Source organism: Lemur catta, chromosome 15 (genome assembly GCF_020740605.2).
Source record: "Lemur catta isolate mLemCat1 chromosome 15, mLemCat1.pri, whole genome shotgun sequence".
Taxonomy (NCBI): Eukaryota; Metazoa; Chordata; class Mammalia; order Primates; family Lemuridae; genus Lemur; species Lemur catta.
The window spans coordinates 10151323-10167986 of NC_059142.1; the positions used below are offsets into that span (position 1 = coordinate 10151323).

Below are 16664 nucleotides of genomic sequence, written 5' to 3' on the forward strand. Positions count from 1 at the left end.
ACTGGACACTGAAGGGACTGGGGAGGGGGCCAGCTAGGATTCATGACAGCTATCCCAAATGTTATTAGGCCCAGAAGTCGTTTTTTCCACTCCTTCCTCCAGCCACGGAATCCTCCCAGTCCTTAGGATATGGTTCTTGATTCCTTCATCCCTGGCACACTTAGAACACATCCAGGCAATGCCCCATCTCTTTTCTGCGGAAGGGGAGAACGTTAAATTTGGGTTCCGTGGAGACTTAGGGCAGAAGTAAAGGGAAATGGTAGTCCCAGAAGCCCGGAAGTCCCTGGAGGCTGAGGCCTCGCCCCCCTCGCGTGATAGGGCCTACAAAGCCACATGACTAAGGCACTATCTCCTCCGCACGTGTAAGGGTGCAGGGCCCCAAGATGGCTGCCAGGCCTCGAGGCCTGACTCCCGGATGTCACTTCCGTACCGGCGAGAAAGGCGGGCCCTCTAGCCAATCAGGCTGCGGGGCGGGTCTTCACCTTGATAGGTGCTCAAGTTATCCAATGGTTCCCCTCGTGCCTGAGCGCCTACGAACTAACGTCATGCGCAGTTGCTGAGCGCCGGCAGGCGGGGCCGAGGCGGGCAAGCCAATGCGATGGCTGGGGCGGGGTCGGGTGCTCTATAAGTTGTCGATAGGCGGGCACTCCGCCCTAGTTTCTAAGGATCATGTCTGCGAGTCAGGATTCCCGGTAAGAAAGGCATTTGCAGGAGATTGTGCCTACTTACCCTGCCGCTCCCTTCCGAGGGGCCCGCCGGGGGGAGCTGAGAGGCCCACCAGGGTTGCGGGGTAAAACCAAGCCGGGAGGAACCGTCCTGGGGGTGTGTGGGGGAAGGTCCATGGCCAATGCTGCCACCAGGGCCGAGGCGGAGGGCGAGGACAGCCCGGCTAGGGCTGAGTGTGCGAGGTTCGTTACGAGGCCTCGGTCTAAGGCGGTGCCGTGCGAGAAGTCCCGGCGCTGAGTGGTGAGACGAGGTCGCGACTTAGCGTGGGAAAGAAAGACAGAGGTGGCCCAGAGCCGGCAGGCAGGTCCGGTTGCCTCGCTGTGCCAGGGGGAGGGCTCGCGCTGGGGTCCGAAGGATTCTGACGGTACCACTCGGGAGAGGCGGGGGTGGCTGGGTGTTCAGATCCAGTCGTTTCGTCGCGGTTGAAATATGGGTCGGGGGAAAAGAAACCGGCCGTTCAGTGTGCTGGTTTTCTTGACGGCCAGGACTGAGCCTAACCCCGAGGAGCGGCCGCGTGAGGCACCAGGAGCCCACCCGGCGCCGGGCGGGCAGGTCCATTTTGCCGCACAAGCCGGGCAATTGGCAAACTGCGGATGGGCAGGTCCACTTTGCTTCGGGGGTGAGCGGTCAGAGGTATGGGAGGGCGACGCCATTTCGCGACGGGGGCGGGCGGGATGTGGATTGTTCCATGGAGGTGGGGGGGGCACGCCGCCGGGTGGTCGAGGGAGCGAGCACATGGCCGTCTGAGGTGTTCCCCTCCCCCAGTCTGCTTCGCTTCTAAGTGTTGTGCAATGTCCCCCTTTGCTAGCTCGGCTGGGGCTCATTGTGCGCGAGGCCGCCACCGCCCGCGGCCTCCCACATCCGGGCACTGTAAGGGGGGAGATCGGCTGGAGGGGTGGGGGAGGGCGCGGGCGGGATGACGTGGGGGGAAGGGGATGTCCTACCCTCGGATCTGGGAGGTGAAGGGCGGGACTTCCGGCGCCCTGGTGCTGTACTGGGTGGTGCACGCGTTGGGGCTTTGAGCGGCCAGGCCCAGGACACGTGGGCCCGGTAACAGGCACCACATCCGGGCACTGAGCGTGGAGGCAATCCCTCCAGCCTTTGGGTCCTTAGGGAGGGGCTACCCCATCATTTCCAGGGCGGCCTGGCCTGAGCTGCTGCTGAGATGGGGCAAACGCTTGGTTCAGTTTTAAAGTAACTTACTTGACTGTCTTTTGAGAACTGGTGAGGCTAGAATCTGGGAGTGAAGGTTGATGGCATCATGCAGGGCCAGTTGCTGACAGGAAAGAGCCCGCTGTCAGGATTTGAGTGCTTCAGTTGGGCAGGAGACAAAACTCGTGCTTTAAACCAACAGATCCAGAGACAATGGCCCTGATGGGATGGAGCCCGAAGGCGTCATCGAGGTGAGACTGAGCCCCTACCACCACTGCCCTCCATCTCTGAGAAACGCAGTGCTTACTGTGACCACAGGTTTCTGGAGTTGTTCCATGATTTAGGTATAAGTTAAAGCAGAGCAGAAGGTTCATTTTAAATGCACACTAACTGGCGTTAGTGAAGGCCCCTTCCATGAGTATCTGATCTCCTTTACAGTGGTTTGTTGGAAATCTTATTTATGTTCCTGAGGATGTGTGTAAAACATGACATTCAAATTGAGTCCTGTCCTCCTCTCCTACAGTCCTCAGCCTCATGGTAGTGTGAAGTTAAGTAGACTGGCCCCTTAGAGTGACTTCTCAGACCATCTGTAAGCAGCTGGCTTCCCTAAAGGGAGGGGGGCTTTTGGGTGCTGAAGCTTTGGTGTAGGCACCAGATCCTACTTGCTAGCCCAGCCCACCTCTTAACACCACTCAGGCTTTAATTTCCTTGCATCCTACAGAGTAACTGGAATGAGATTGTTGACAGCTTTGATGACATGAACCTCTCGGAGTCCCTCCTCCGTGGTATCTACGCCTATGGTTTTGAGAAGCCCTCTGCCATCCAGCAGCGAGCCATTCTTCCTTGTATCAAGGGTGAGACTTTTCAGCCCCAGAACATTAGATTCTGGACTGTCCCAGCCCTGAGTAGAGTGGCATCTGGTTGGTGGTGCCCATCTCATATCAGCCAGGGACAAAGCAACCCCTTGTTTATCCTAGCTTGGCTTTTGGTTTCTGCCTATGCCTGGTTCATGCCTTGGTCACATGAATTGCCGGTTTTCTTTTAATGAGTAGTACTGTAGCCAGCTTGTGCTTGGTTTTATAGCTTTATTTCTGTCCCAACTTGGTATAATACTAAATGAGTTAATATGTTTTTATTTCCTGATTTGTTTTCATTGTGTAACTATGGTGATTAGTGAAGTAAAGTTTCTGAAGCATGCTAAATTTGCAATGTTGCTTGTTTATGGATATCACTAAGGCTTGAATGTCCTATGAGCCTACAGTATATATGTTGTACCACATTTAACTCCTCCTGTTTATCTGTTTAGGTTATGATGTGATCGCTCAAGCCCAATCTGGGACTGGGAAAACAGCCACATTTGCTATATCGATTCTGCAGCAGATTGAGTTGGATCTAAAGGCCACCCAGGCCTTGGTCCTAGCACCCACTCGAGAATTGGCTCAGCAGGTAAGAATGTGGGTTTTCCCTCCTGAAGGGCTGATTTACGGATGATAAGCACAACCAAAAGTCAAGGGAAGTCAACTCCTCCCACCTTGGAGGAAGAAGAGATAGGTGCTCCTTACCAAGGGAGATGAGTTGATGACTTCTAGCTCTCTCAAGACTTGTTGGGTTAATTATAAGCCATTTCTTTCCCAAACATAGCTACCACTTCTCCACCCATTTCCTGCGTCAAATGGGAAGGCTATTGGGTGGAGCTTGGCTGGCTAGGCAAGTTTGGTGGCTGCTTTATGGGCAAACCCCCTGGCAATGGGCAAAGAGACACCTCATTGGTGGTGTTGCTCTTATATCAGTCAGGGGCAGAGCAGACTGATAGTCCTTTGTTCATCCTAGCTTGATGCCTGGGTTGGTGGCCAGAGCTGTTTCATGCCTAGGGCACATAAAATCCTAATGCTGGACTCCCATTTTCTTTCTGAGTGTTAGAGGGGAAACACTAGTTTCATATCAATACTGAGGCTCAGCTAATATTTTTAAATGTTTGGCAGATGTAATGATTATTCTGGACACAGGTAATGTAGTAAGCAAGAAGTTAGATCATAACCAAAGCATGCTTTTTTTAAGTGTGGACATTACTACCTAGCTTGGGTTCTGTGGCAGGGGTGCAACAGGATGTGCATATGTGTCATCCAGTTCATAAAACTGGTTGCTGTGAAATAAACAGATCACAACTAGCTTTCAGTAAAGTGAAGGATTCTGTCTAGAATGGGAAACTATTAAAATTATTTCAGGGAGGCATTGTAAATCCATGTACACTGAGAAACCAGATTGGGTTTGAGTCCTATCTTTGCTATTTATTGGCAGAATGATCATAAGTGGGTCATTTAGCCTCTGCCTGTTTCTCACCTGGAAAGTAAGTTTAATAATAGTGTATGTCTCATAGTAGTTGAAAATAGCAAATATATAAGAAGCATTAAAAATGGGGCCTGGCCAGTTCTAGCTGATATGTGAACACCTATCTTCTCTGGGCTCAGATACAGAAGGTGGTCATGGCATTAGGAGACTACATGGGTGCCTCCTGTCATGCCTGTATTGGGGGCACCAACGTGCGTGCTGAGGTGCAGAAATTGCAGATGGAAGCTCCCCATATCATCGTGGGTACCCCTGGCCGAGTGTTTGACATGCTTAACCGGAGATACCTGTGTAAGTAACTTAATTTTCCAGCCCTCTGGGTCACTTCCCTCTTGTGCATGGTTTCCTAGTCTTGTAGCTTAAGCCAATGCCATTCCCAAGGATGCTAGTTTCCCCTTCACTGAAAGTTGCTCTGTGATGAACCCCATGCGTGTCATCTGAGCCTGGCTTCCCTGTCATCCCAGCCCAGGTAGTGTTCTACTTCCCAGGGCTGTTGTCTGGCCTGGCAGGGAGGTCCTGGGCAAAGGATCAATATCTGTATTCTGAGAGCAGACCAACTGTGCCCTTTATATTCTTTATCAGGAAAGAATATATTTCACATTTCCCTTATTACTATATACGTTGGTATTTTTTTTTCTAATCTAGCTCCCAAATATATCAAAATGTTTGTACTGGATGAAGCTGATGAAATGTTAAGCCGTGGATTTAAGGACCAGATCTATGACATATTCCAAAAGCTCAACAGCAACACCCAGGTGAGAAAGACAGCCTTTTTTTTTTTGTATAGCAGTGGTTCTAGATGATGGTGTAGTTGGGGCAAAGAACAGTATTAAGTTCCAGAGGAACCATACAGAATTCTAGATTCTCACCCTCAACTTAAAACGTATTCTGCATCCACTTCGGTTTTAGGTATACAAGGGGAAGGGAGGGGCGTGCACCAATGAAGTATTTACCACCCTAAAGCTGACTTGTTTTTTTCATTAGGTGGTTTTGCTGTCGGCTACAATGCCTTCTGATGTGCTTGAGGTGACCAAGAAGTTCATGAGGGACCCCATCCGGATTCTTGTCAAGAAGGAAGAGTTAACCCTGGAGGGTATCCGTCAGTTCTACATCAATGTGGAACGAGAGGTGGGGCCCAGTGCAGGAGGCGGGCCTGGCAGTAAGTTGTTGGGTATAGCCCCTGACTGATAATTTCCCCCCACCTCCAGGAGTGGAAGCTGGACACGCTGTGTGACTTGTATGAAACCCTGACCATCACCCAGGCAGTCATCTTCATCAACACCCGAAGGAAGGTCGATTGGCTCACTGAGAAGATGCATGCCCGAGATTTCACTGTTTCTGCCATGGTGAATTTTCTCCCTTGTTACCAGCTTACTGTGGATGTCAGTCAGAGTCCTGCCTAAAGCCAGTTTTGCTGGTGTTCATTTGCCTACCTGCTCCACGCTTCTCTCTTCTAGCATGGAGATATGGACCAAAAAGAACGAGATGTGATCATGAGGGAGTTCCGTTCTGGCTCTAGCCGAGTATTGATTACCACTGACCTGCTGGTGAGTAGAGGGGAATTTAGAGCAAACAGGAAAGGGAGAATCCAAGGTGATTCCCTCTCCAAGGGGCCAGCTAGTGCCTCTCTCAGGAAAGTAGCAACTTGGAATAAAAACAGGCATGCGTAAGGTCTTCAGAGGACAGAGGATGCTTGTTTCCTTTGCCTTCCCTTGGCTGCCTACATGTATACTCTAAGTCCCTTGGGGTGGATTTTGTCCTCTTAACTCACATGCTGATGTTGTTGTCTTTCTTGCCATAGGCCAGAGGCATTGATGTGCAGCAGGTTTCTTTAGTCATCAACTATGACCTTCCTACCAACAGGGAAAACTATATTCACAGGTAAGCGTAGATCTGGAACACGTGCCCAACCTCTGGCTGAAGCTTTTGGTGTTTCTAATCCTCATCCCCTTCCTTATCCTGTTTTTCAGAATTGGTCGTGGTGGACGGTTTGGCCGTAAGGGTGTGGCTATTAACATGGTGACAGAAGAAGACAAGAGGACTCTTCGAGACATCGAGACCTTCTACAACACCTCCATTGAGGAGATGCCCCTCAATGTTGCTGACCTCATCTGAGAGGGGCTGTCCTGCTACCTAGCCCCAGCCAGGGTTCAATCTTGGGGGGCTGAGGAGCAGCAGGAGGGGGGAGGGAAGGGAGCCAAGGGATGGACATCTTGTCATTTTTTTTTTCTTTGAATAAATGTCACTTTTTGAGGCAAAAGAAGGAACCGTGAACATTTTAGATACCCTTTTCTTTGGGGTAGGCTCTTGCCCCAGGCGCCGTCTCTGCTCCCAAAAAACACTAATCCGTTTCCCTAACCTAGTCAACCTCCAGATCCCAGAGGCTCTCCCGGCCCCAGCCAAATCCCTTTGAAAATTACTCAAGGGGCTATATATGTCACTCAACCTCATTTGCTGGACCAAATCTGGAGGCAAAACCCCTGAAACCCCCAAGTGAGGTGCAGGGGATTGTCCCCAGGTGGGGGGAGCAGGGGAGAGAAAATGGTAGCCATTTTTACATTGTTTTGTATAGTATTTATTGATTCAGGAAACAAACACAAAATTCTGAATAAAATGACTTGGAAACTGCCTGTTTGGGCTTCTCATTTCTTAACCTCCCCTTCCCTCTCCCCACCTGCTGCTGAGTACATGTCACCTCCCGCTTCACCAGCTAATAACTTGGCTGTGTTCCTTCCTTCTGAATGCCATCTAAGTTAGATGATCCCTTTCCTCTGTCCCCCCCCCCCACCTGCAGCCCTGAGAAAAGTAAAGTGAACAGGAGAGTGTGACCCCCTGGAGGGGTTGGGTGTGCACTGTCATGAGTGCTTCACGTGCCTGGGCTAAGAGGAAGTGATGGGTGGGAGAGTAAAGGGGTCAAGGGGAATGGGAGTGGAGATGAACTGTTTCTAGTTACTGCTGAGCTCACTTCCTGGGAGGCCTGAGGGGAGGGACCTGCTGGTTCTCAGCTGGCCTTACAACAGCCTGCCGCAGCTGCTGAGCAGGTTCTGCTGAGACAAACAGTCCCTATGGATGAACTGCCCCAGAACTCCATCTCATTCTGTGTCCACGTGATATTCTTGACTTTGCCCTGACTGACAGTTTCGCTTATAAAGCTGGAGCCAATAGTCCCCTCAGTTAATTACAAAGATAAATGACTAAGAGGTTGGTGGCTGGAGCTGAGGTGCCTGAGTCAGGTTGGGGGTGGGATTGTTCAGTAACAGGAAGTAAAAGTCTTTCGTTTCCTCCTTTCTGAGAGAGAAGGCTGAGGGAATAGGGTTGAGCAACTGGTCCTCACAGCCTAGCTGGACTTTGGGTGAGGCGGTCCTGCCATGAGGCTGGCTGTGATTTTCTCCGGGGCCTTGCTGGGGCTACTAGCAGGTAAGGAGAAAGGGCTGGAGGGAGGGAGCCTCTGGGAAGGAGCCTGTCCCTGGGTTACTTAACTAACCAGTCTCTCTCACCTCTGTTGAAAGCCCAGGGGACAGGAAATGATTGTCCTCATAAAAAATCGGCCACTCTGCTTCCATCCTTCACGGTGACACCGACAGCTACAGAAAGCACTACAAGCCCTGGAACAACCAGCCACAGGACTACCAAGAGCCACAAAACTACCACTCACAGAGCCACCACCACAGGCACCACCCAGGGACCCACAACTGCCACTCATAATCCTGCCACCACCACCAGTCATGGAAATGTCACAGTTCATCCCACAAGCAACAGCACTGCTACCAGCCAGGGACCCACAACTGCCACTCACAATCCTGCCACCACCACCACCAGTCATGGAAATGCCACAGTTCATCCCACAAGCAACAGCACTGCCACCAGCCCGGGACTGTCCACCAGTTCCCCCCAGCCAGGACCACCTCCACCACCCCCTCCAAGCCCTAGCCCGGGCTCCCAGGAGGCTATTGGAAACTACACGTGGACTAACGGTTCCCAGCCCTGTGTCCAGCTCCATGCCCAGATTCAGATTCGAGTCCTGTACCCAACCCAGGGTGGAGCAGAGGTAAAGCTAAATCACAGCAGGGGACGTGAGGGGAAGGAAGGGACCTGCTATGGTTTAGAGGGAGGAAAGAAGAATAGTAGCCATGTATGTAGTCTTGTGATCCTCTATCTTTAACTTCCGCAGGCCTGGGGCATCTCTGTACTGAACCCCAACAAAACCAAGGCTGAGGGGGGCTGTGAGGGTCTTCACCACCACCTGCTTCTCTCATTCCCCTATGGACAGCTCAGCTTTGGATTCCAGCAGGTATAGCTCAGAGACTTCACCCTCATCCCTCACACACCCTCCCAGTGCCCTATCCCTATAATCCTCACTCCACTCCCCCTGCTGCCCCGAGCCTTTCTGTTCCCCCAGGACCCACAGCAGAGCACTGTCTACCTGAGCTACATGGCTGTGGAGTACAATGTGTCCTTCCCCAAGGCAGCACGTGAGTAACCTTCCTCTTTGCTAACACTAGATGCCGGGGCTCCTGATGGGACTAGGCTGGGGTGGGAAGGTGGACAGGACCTGACCCTTCCTCACTCCTTCAGAGTGGACATTCTCAGTTCAGAATTCATCCCTTCGAGATCTCCAAGCACCCCTGGGCTGGAGCTTCAGTTGCAGAAACTCGAGCATCATGCTTTCACCAGCCTTCCACCTCGACCTGCTCTCCCTGAGACTACAGGCTGCTCAGCTGCCCCACACAGGGGTCTTTGGGCCAAGTAAGACCTACCTCCTTTTTCTCTCCCACAATTCTCCCACCGCACTGAAATCCCCTTCCCCAGACCTCTATAAGCCAGTCATCTCCCGTTTTAAACCCCCAAATTTCCTCCCTCTCTCAGGCTTGTCATGCCTATATGGCAATGTCCCCTCCTCTGCAGGACTCTGCTCATTTTCCCCTTTAATTTATTGCAGAGTTTTCATGGTGAGCTCCTCACCAGTCTCCTACTCCCCAACGTCTCCCACATCCCTCCTTCCTCCTACCTTTATCTCAGCCACCATGTTGCAATGCCCACTTGCCCTGTCCTTCTGCCAGGTTTCTCTTGCCCCAGCGACCGATCCATCCTGCTGCCTCTCATCATCGGCCTGATCTTCCTTGGCCTCCTCACCCTGGTGCTTGTTGCCTTCTGCATTGTCCGGAGACGCCCACCCACCTACCAACCCCTCTGAGCATCTGCCCCAGCCCCCAGGGCACCCTCATTTCCTCACTGTGCAACTGACTCAAAGACAGAGTCATCTTCCTTCCTTTTCTTTCTTGAAGAACAAAAAATAGAGATAATGCAATTGGGAGGGAAGAGTGGAGAGATTTTTATTAAATGTGAGATTCTCCCTCCCCCATTCCCAGCAGGAAGAGTAGTGAAACCTACTCAAATCTTTGTCTTTGGTTTCCCTTGTCCCGCCAGGATTAAAAGCCATGAGTTTCTTGTCAAATGCCTTTCTGTGCCTTCCATGGTTGAGTCTCAGAGAGCCAGAAACAACTGGTGGAGGAGGACAAAAATGTCAATATGTGACCAAATTCCCTCATGGGTTCACCCCCAGAGGCTGGCACAGCTGGTGTTGTGTCTGCCACTCCGTCCCTTCCTCTTTCTTCTGGGACTATTGGCTGCTCCAGTTCCCTCTCTCCAGCAAGCCGTGGAGCCATCCATCCCAGAAGTCTCTTTCCCCACTTCACACACAGTTACAGGTGCAGCAGCCAAAGCAATGAGTGGGTGGCTGTGGAATTTCATTTCCAGAGGCAGCACCAGGGGCTCCTGAGCAATGATAATGTCCCACCCTGTCCAACGTGTCCAGGGCTAGCTGAAAAGCCTGAGTAAACCCTTGCTGCACGTGGGATTCTCCTACCCCACCTGCGATGGGCTGCAACAACCACAAGAGCATTAGGTACTCTGACCTGCACACTCACCCTCTGTGCTCCTGGGAACAGCATGCCCCCCAGCTTGGGTCACCCACCCAACCAACTCTGGTGTCCCCAGTACCTGATTGGGGGTGAGGGGGCAGGCAGTGTCTACCCAGGGAAGCTCATGTCCATGTGAGAAACGGCCTCCCACATGGCCATAGTCTGTACCACTACTGAATGCCAGTCCCTTTCTTTACAGCAGGCTGTGGCACAATCGCTGGGGGCTAGGATGAGCGCCCACCAGCTGTAGGTCTCAGAAAGCCTGGAGACGCGCCCGCCCCCCAGTAGGGCAGCCCTACCGCTACCTGCAGACATCCCCTATGACCTTGCAAACTGTGGAGCAGGAGCTACCCAAGGGCTGCTAGACAGCCGGATGGCGCAACCTGGGTTGGCGTCCTGACGCTGGGTGGCGTGCAGCACTAAGTAATGGAAGGTGCCCTCTCCCAAGCAGAGCTGCTGTGCCCACTGGGTCTCACTTAAGTCCTTGCTCAGCACGTGGTATGCCCTTGGGCCAGAGGAGTGGGGGAGAACCCAGGGCTGCCACGTCAGGCCAAAGCCAAGGGATGCCTCACCCTGGGCTTCACGGAGACTGCCAGCTCCCCAGCTGGGCTTGCCTCCCCCACCTCCTCTGCTTCACTGTCCCTGGCCCAGCAGTTGCTGGTGCACCCATCTTCCAAGGTGGGTGTGCGCGGCCGGTGCCTAAGGAGAGCTGCCCAGTGCAGACTGTCCTGCTCCCGCCAGCGCTGTTCCCTCTGGAGACACCGAAACAACAGGAGAAAAAGAGCTACAGGCGCCCCTACTCAACGCCATTTTGAAGAATAACGCTCCTTCACTCTCAACTTCGAACAATATAAAGTTGGCTGCGAGAAGGCAAGATGGCGCCTAGCCGGAAGAGCGGAAAAAGGCAGGGGGATAAATCTCGCTTCTGAACTGGAAGCGTAAACAAAGGCGCGGAAGGTCTAACGGCGCAGGCGTACAGCTTTACAATGCGAACAACGAAGTCCTTCCAAAACGTGGTCTCTGAATGAGACCTATTTTACGCTACTAAAGCTGGGGTGGCGGAAGAAAGAGCGGAGAATAGGGGGCGGTGCAGTTTCGTCGCGGGAGAAGAACAAGAGGCGGAGTGCTCGGGGTGCGCACGCGCAATATAAGGCAATGACGGTTTGTAGAGACTGGCGGAAGCTAGGTTTACAATATGGCGGCCGAGGTAGACGGACTGGTTAAACGGGCGCTGGTGCCGATTCTTGTACCTGAGAAATGCTACGACCAACTTTTCGTCCAGTGGGACTTGCTTCACGGTGAGTTTTATTCAGCATCGGATCCAAGTCCTGCTCGAACAACCGCGAACCCTAAGTCCAAGGCGTGACTGCCGACTAAATGACAGCGGCGACTTCTGCCATGCCGAGCTGGGCGGAAGTCATTTCTGAGAGGGGCGGAAGTGTCTCTCCTCCATAGAGGGAGGGCGCCATATTTGGGCAGGAGGGGAAGTCTGAAGTACTTCTTTGTGAAGTTTGGGCTTGTCGACAATGAGAAACGAGAAGACTGAGATTTTACGAAACAGAATAAAAACAGGTCAAGTCATTTCAACCTTTATTAGCTCGCTAGCAGGGTTAAATTTAATTCAAAGCCCCTGGTGAATCAGGCCCTCATCGGCACCCCAAAGGCTCTTGCCACACTGATTGCTTTCTTTCCAGCCTCCACGTTTCCTCATCCTCTAATTTTGGAATAATTTGCCTTCCTTCCTCATTGTATTTGCGGAGCAACTCTACAGCAATGTCCACCTCAGACATCAGACCCTTTGGGAAGCCTTCTTGGTCTGCCCCTCTCAGTTCATGGTACCTCCCCTGAGCTCGTGGGTCACTTTTTTAGGCACATTCATGATCCGTGAAAGTCTGAGTCCCACTGGGTCAAGCTCCTTGAGGGGAAGCCTTCAAGGGTAGAGAAGTTGTGGGTGGCCAGGGCATAAAAGCAAGTCCTGGAAGGGCAGGGTTAAGTTGCTGAGTAGGGGACGAGGGACAATCAGAGGGTTCAGGAATGAGTGATATGAAGGTCTGACTTTAGAGAGAGAAGACAGGTGAACTGGGCTGCCCAGGTGCCCAGGGGAGGGAAATAAAGGCTTAGAGGACTCTTGGGCATTGCTCAGCTTCATACAGGGAAGCAATGAAGAGTCTTGGAAGTCAAGCCAAGGAGTTTACATGTTAATTTGTAGGGGATGGAAGATTGGGTGAGAGGGAAGGCATTGTGCTAAAAGCTATTTTATTTTATTCTTATTTATTTTTTTTGAGACAGAGTCTTGCTCTGTTGCCGGGCTACAGTGAGTACCGTGGCGTCAGCCTAGCTCACAGCAACTTCAAACTCCTGGGCTTAAGCAATCCTTCTGCCTCAGCCTCCCGAGTGGCTGGGACTACAGGCATGCGCCACCATGCCCGGCTAATTTTTTGTATATATATTTTTAGTTGTCCAGATAATTTTTATTTCTATTTTTAGTAGAGACGGGGTCTCGCTCAGGCTGGTCTCGAACTCCTGACCTCGAGCGATCCACCCGCCTCGGCCTCCCAGAGTGCTAGGATTACAGGCGTGAGCCACCGCACCCGGCCTAAAAGCTATTTTAGAAAGTAACCTAGTCTGAATGTGAGATGGTTTGGAGCAGAAAGGACCAGGCATATTGTCCTTCCCCCCAGACAACACAAGACTTCCTTCCAGGGTGGTGGTGGTGGAGGTGGAGGTGGAGGTGGGGGGCAGCCCATAGGAGCACTTCAAGCCCTGGCCTGGATTTCGGAGGAATCCTCTCTGCTTAACCCTTTTTCTTTTCTCAGTCCCCTGCCTCAAGATTCTCCTCAGCAAAGGCCTGGGGCTGGGCATTGTGGCTGGGTCACTTCTAGGTATGTATCTCTCTTTCCTGCTGTTGGGATGAGTGGGGGGAGGTGCTGAGAGGCCATGAAGTATATGGGTCCCTTAACTGCAAGTGGGGTTAACATTGCTTCCCAGTCCCTTCTGTAGCTGTTGTTGCACCCCTAAGGAATGGAGGCTCCTCAACCCTGCCCTTCTCATCCTTTCCCCAGTAAAGCTACCCCAGGTGTTTAAAATCCTGGGAGCCAAGAGTGCCGAAGGGCTGAGTCTCCAGTCAGTAGTGCTGGAGTTAGTGGCATTGACTGGGACCATGGCCTACAGCATCACCAACAGCTTCCCATTCAGGTGAGGGGCCCACCCTTCATCCCCAAGGGTATGTGCCCACAACTCTAATGGGGGTTAAAGTGAGGGAGGTAAAGGGGCAGGAAAGCTTAAGCCCTTTAAGAAATCTTTTTGTCACCAATGGAGGTGATGAGGAGGTGAGCATCTCAAGAATGCCCAGGATCCAGAATGAGTGGGGCTATGGAGGACAAACAGTAATCAGAGAATTGTGTCCCCAGGTAGATGGGCTATGGAGGCTTTCGCTGGGTCTGTCCAGGCCCACTTTTATTCCTTCCAACTCTTGACTCTTCAGCTCTTGGGGTGAAGCCCTGTTCCTGATGCTCCAGACAATCACCATCTGCTTCCTGGTCATGCACTACAGAGGACAGACTGTAAAAGGTGCAGAGGATTTACCTAAGAGTAGGCTGTGCTGGCTCCTGGGAACCCACTGGGAACTTAGGCCTGGGGAAGCTGGCGGACATTGAGAGGTTGATGAGGACTCTGCCTCCCCAACCCACAGGTGTCGCTTTCCTAGCCTGTTACGCCCTGGTCCTGCTGGTGCTGCTTTCACCTCTGACGCCCTTGGCTGTAGTCACCCTGCTCCAGGCCTCCAATGTGCCTGCTGTGGTGGTGGGGAGGGTAGGTACCAGGAGCAAGGGGAAGGATGTTGGGAGTGGGGCAGGGTGCAGAGGCAGAAAAGAAGGCCGAAGTGTGGGGGTGTTGGAGTAAGGAGAATGGGGAAATCAGTGATGGGAGCATGGGAAGACAGAACCAAAAGTCTCAACTTTTCCCCTAGCTGCTCCAGGCAGCCACCAACTACCGCAATGGGCACACAGGTCAGCTCTCAGCCATCACAGTCTTTCTGTTGTTTGGGGGCTCCCTGGCCCGAATCTTCACTTCCATTCAGGTGAGCGCACCTTCTTCCCTCTAGAAGGCACTAAAATTTCATCTTACCTTTCTGGCTAAGAGCTAAAGGTGTCCCCTCTCTAGAACCTTTGTCCCTAGGGGAACCTTTCTTGGGCTATGCTGAAGGGTGACCCTGGTTCTGTCTCTTACAACCAGGAAACTGGAGACCTGCTCCTGGCTGGAACCTTTGTGGTCTCCTCCCTCTGCAATGGCCTCATCGCTGCCCAGCTCCTCTTCTACTGGAATGCAAAGCCTGCCCACAAGCAGAAAAAGGTGCAGTAGGGCTGAGCCAGCTACTGGAGTCATTCCATGTTTCCATTCGCCCATCCAACCTCAGGGTCCTCCCCATCTCAGCCAGTCTGCTGGTGTGACTTAATCATTCTCCATTCCTCTGCAATTGCAACTTGAGCCAGGGTTTGCTTTTAGTGAAAATGGATAGTTGGTGGACCCAGATCCTTAGAAAAGGAGAGAACAGGGGCGGAGTCTTTTAAACTGTCATTCTGACATCGGAGTGCTTTTCTAAGTCCTGGACCTGTACTATTAATCATTTGGCTGAGACTCCTTTAGCAGCAATTTCCAGCTGTTTAACACTATTCTGGACAAATATCTTACCCTGTCCTCCCATCTCCCCTTCTGTCCCTCGAGGACAAAACCTGGACTGTGGAATGGAGGGACTAAGGGCTGTGGCTGCCTCCCTCCCCAGCCTGGCTGGAACTGTCTCCTGGACTCCAGTGCTGGGGGTGGGGAATGACTCAGGCAGGGCCCCAGGGTGGGGTGAGGAGGTTCTTGCTCTGGCAGGTCCAGGCGGAAGGGAGTGGAGACGGGGACTAGTTCCTGCTGCAGTTGCAATGAGGGGGAACAGTGATGGGACAATAAAGACTCAGGAGACATGATTTAGTCATACAAAACTGTGTTTAGTCCTACAAAAAAAAAAAAAATAAGTTGTGTGTTCTCCCTGGTTCTCCTGGGAAGACTGCGGGCTGCCTGTGAACTGTAGCTTGCAGCCTGGGAGTAGGGGGTGGTTCTGAGTGAAAAAGGAGAATGCGAGGCCCTTACCCGGAGGTCCATGTCCATGAGAGTTAGAGATGGGTTAGGGGCATGGGGGCACCAGAGAGGGGAGGGCTGTACGCAGTGGGAGAGCCTGGGGGCAGGTAGGGATTATAGGGGGGGAACAGCTCCCCCTGGAGCCTAGGGTCGCTCTGAGGGAGGGAGCATGGCGAAGGGGCCTCCGGTTTACAGTGGGAAGAGCTGCAGAGAGAGAAACACTGGGTTAGAGGGTGCTTTTCTTGGGTTCCGGTGCAGCTCCCAAGTAGGGGACGAGTCTGACCAGTTCTGGACAGACAGGGGTAGAACTTGCCTCCCACCCAGCCCTGGCTGTCCAGGCCGCTGGGTACAGCAGACATGGAACCAGACCCAAGCATGGCTTAGACTCTTAAGAGAGTGCGTGGCCCTGTTGGGGCACGCTTATTGCGTGCTGTGCAGCTGTTTTCCTCGTTTTCCTGGGGCAGCAGGCCAGGAAGGGGCAGAATGGGCTTGGCCTCTCCTTGCCCTGGAGGCTGGGAAAGGCTGGTCACACATAGGCCAGAAGCAGGGGGAAATGGAGCGTCCAAGTAGCCAGAACGCAGTCACATCAAGGGGTCTGTCACCTGTCCCTGCAGGGCCGCCACCTCCAGGTTGAGATGGAAACGCCTCCTGGGAAAACCCTTAACCACTCCACCCTACACTGGGCCCTGGGAATACAAGGGAAGGTGCCCACCAAGCCTCAACCAAAGCAGCCTCAGCTTGGATGGGCTCAGGTCCCCCTCCAGCCAGGCCCTGGGGCATCGCCCCCACCCGGGCTCCAGGAGGGAGGCAAAGCGTCTCCTTCCTCACCCCGCTCCCAGGCACTCACCCGTAGCTGCCGGGCAGGTAGGCTGTCGGGTAGTTGGGCGGTCTGTACCCAAAGCCTCTGCTCGCCTGGGTGGCCGCGTACCCCGGCCCCCAGAAAGGGCCGCCGCCGGCCAAGCTGCCTCTTCCCTGGCTGAAGTGGGGAGCTCCAGTGCCCGAGCTTTTGGCCTTGCGCCGAGGTCGATACTTGTAGTCGGGGTAGTCGCGCAGGTGCCGTGCGCGGAGCCGCTTGGCCTCCTCCACGAAGGGCCGCTTCTCGTCCTCGCCCAGCAGCTTCCACTGCGCGCCCAGGCGCTTGGAGATCTCCGAGTTGTGCATCTTTGGGTTCTGCTGCGCCATCTGGCGGCGCTGGGCGGAGCTCCACACCATGAACGCGTTCATGGGCCGCTTCACCTTCTCCGGGAGGAGTCCCCCAGGGACCACAGGGCTCCCAGCGCCCTCTCGCTCCTGGGGTCCCGAAGATGAGGAGGCAGCAGCCACGGGAGCCGGAGGCTCCAGGCTCCAGGCCTGGTCCTGGGAGGAGCCGGGTAGCGCCATGGGTTGGAGGAAGCTTTA

The 16664-nt window shown here is 53.3% G+C and overlaps 4 protein-coding genes, 1 long non-coding RNA gene, 3 other non-coding genes and 1 pseudogene across 8 annotated transcripts; 7 read left to right on the forward strand and 2 right to left on the reverse strand.

Annotated features, from left to right (window-relative positions):
* Positions 1-527: 527 nt before the first annotated feature.
* On the forward strand, positions 528-6498 carry EIF4A1 (eukaryotic translation initiation factor 4A1). Its single transcript, XM_045570114.1, has 11 exons — positions 528-692; positions 2081-2129; positions 2600-2732; positions 3185-3324; positions 4347-4515; positions 4870-4979; positions 5209-5352; positions 5433-5570; positions 5682-5771; positions 6026-6105; positions 6195-6498. The coding sequence occupies exons 1-11, from the start codon at positions 670-672 to the stop codon at positions 6337-6339; spliced, it is 1221 nt and encodes a 406-aa protein (XP_045426070.1). The 5' UTR covers positions 528-669; the 3' UTR covers positions 6340-6498.
* LOC123621406 lies at positions 2770-2904 on the forward strand. Its single transcript, XR_006729134.1, has one exon. It is a non-coding gene; the product is annotated as a small nucleolar RNA SNORA48 (small nucleolar RNA).
* Positions 3614-3758, forward strand: LOC123621408 (annotated as a pseudogene).
* LOC123621434 lies at positions 4634-4774 on the forward strand. Its single transcript, XR_006729155.1, has one exon. It is a non-coding gene; the product is annotated as a small nucleolar RNA SNORD10 (small nucleolar RNA).
* On the forward strand, positions 5811-5952 carry LOC123621394. Its single transcript, XR_006729122.1, has one exon. It is a non-coding gene; the product is annotated as a small nucleolar RNA SNORA67 (small nucleolar RNA).
* Positions 6499-7386: 888 nt separating the features above from the next.
* Positions 7387-9679, forward strand: CD68 (CD68 molecule). Its single transcript, XM_045570117.1, has 6 exons — positions 7387-7641; positions 7734-8272; positions 8396-8515; positions 8624-8696; positions 8800-8970; positions 9285-9679. Exons 1-6 carry the CDS (start codon positions 7593-7595, stop codon positions 9416-9418), a joined length of 1086 nt encoding a protein of 361 aa, XP_045426073.1. The 5' UTR covers positions 7387-7592; the 3' UTR covers positions 9419-9679.
* LOC123650893 lies at positions 9533-11544 on the reverse strand. Its single transcript, XR_006739507.1, has 2 exons — positions 10718-11544; positions 9533-9726 (listed from the first exon to the last, which is right to left on the reverse strand). It is a non-coding gene; the product is annotated as an uncharacterized LOC123650893 (long non-coding RNA).
* MPDU1 (mannose-P-dolichol utilization defect 1) lies at positions 10971-15115 on the forward strand. The gene is made up of 7 exons (XM_045570118.1): positions 10971-11443; positions 12962-13027; positions 13208-13340; positions 13630-13715; positions 13837-13955; positions 14113-14223; positions 14379-15115. Exons 1-7 carry the CDS (start codon positions 11341-11343, stop codon positions 14502-14504), a joined length of 744 nt encoding a protein of 247 aa, XP_045426074.1. The 5' UTR covers positions 10971-11340; the 3' UTR covers positions 14505-15115.
* A 7-nt stretch (positions 15116-15122) lies between these two features.
* On the reverse strand, positions 15123-16653 carry SOX15 (SRY-box transcription factor 15). Its single transcript, XM_045570119.1, has 2 exons — positions 16114-16653; positions 15123-15470 (listed from the first exon to the last, which is right to left on the reverse strand). Exons 1-2 carry the CDS (start codon positions 16644-16646, stop codon positions 15302-15304), a joined length of 702 nt encoding a protein of 233 aa, XP_045426075.1. The 5' UTR covers positions 16647-16653; the 3' UTR covers positions 15123-15301.
* Between the last annotated feature and the right edge of the window lie 11 nt (positions 16654-16664).

What these genes read in the sequence shown, in the direction of transcription:
- CD68 (XM_045570117.1), top strand. Translation starts at nt 7,593, where the DNA reads ATGAGGCTGGCTGTGATTTTCTCCGGGGCCTTGCTGGGGCTACTAGCA. An exon ending in CAACCCAGGGTGGAGCAGAG is followed by an intron (nt 8,273 to 8,395) that starts GTAAAGCTAAAT and finishes TAACTTCCGCAG; the next exon opens with GCCTGGGGCATCTCTGTACT. An exon ending in CACAGGGGTCTTTGGGCCAA is followed by an intron (nt 8,971 to 9,284) that starts GTAAGACCTACC and finishes TCCTTCTGCCAG; the next exon opens with GTTTCTCTTGCCCCAGCGAC.
- EIF4A1 (XM_045570114.1), top strand. Translation starts at nt 670, where the DNA reads ATGTCTGCGAGTCAGGATTCCCG. An exon ending in AGCCCGAAGGCGTCATCGAG is followed by an intron (nt 2,130 to 2,599) that starts GTGAGACTGAGC and finishes TGCATCCTACAG; the next exon opens with AGTAACTGGAATGAGATTGT. An exon ending in ACATCAATGTGGAACGAGAG is followed by an intron (nt 5,353 to 5,432) that starts GTGGGGCCCAGT and finishes CCCCACCTCCAG; the next exon opens with GAGTGGAAGCTGGACACGCT.
- MPDU1 (XM_045570118.1), top strand. Translation starts at nt 11,341, where the DNA reads ATGGCGGCCGAGGTAGACGGACTGGTTAAACGGGCGCTGGTGCCGATT. An exon ending in CCAGTGGGACTTGCTTCACG is followed by an intron (nt 11,444 to 12,961) that starts GTGAGTTTTATT and finishes TTCTTTTCTCAG; the next exon opens with TCCCCTGCCTCAAGATTCTC. An exon ending in CTGCTGTGGTGGTGGGGAGG is followed by an intron (nt 13,956 to 14,112) that starts GTAGGTACCAGG and finishes CTTTTCCCCTAG; the next exon opens with CTGCTCCAGGCAGCCACCAA.
- SOX15 (XM_045570119.1), bottom strand. Translation starts at nt 16,646, where the DNA reads ATGGCGCTACCCGGCTCCTCCCAGGACCAGGCCTGGAGCCTGGAGCCT. An exon ending in TACCTGCCCGGCAGCTACGG is followed by an intron (nt 15,471 to 16,113) that starts GTGAGTGCCTGG and finishes CTCTCTCTGCAG; the next exon opens with CTCTTCCCACTGTAAACCGG.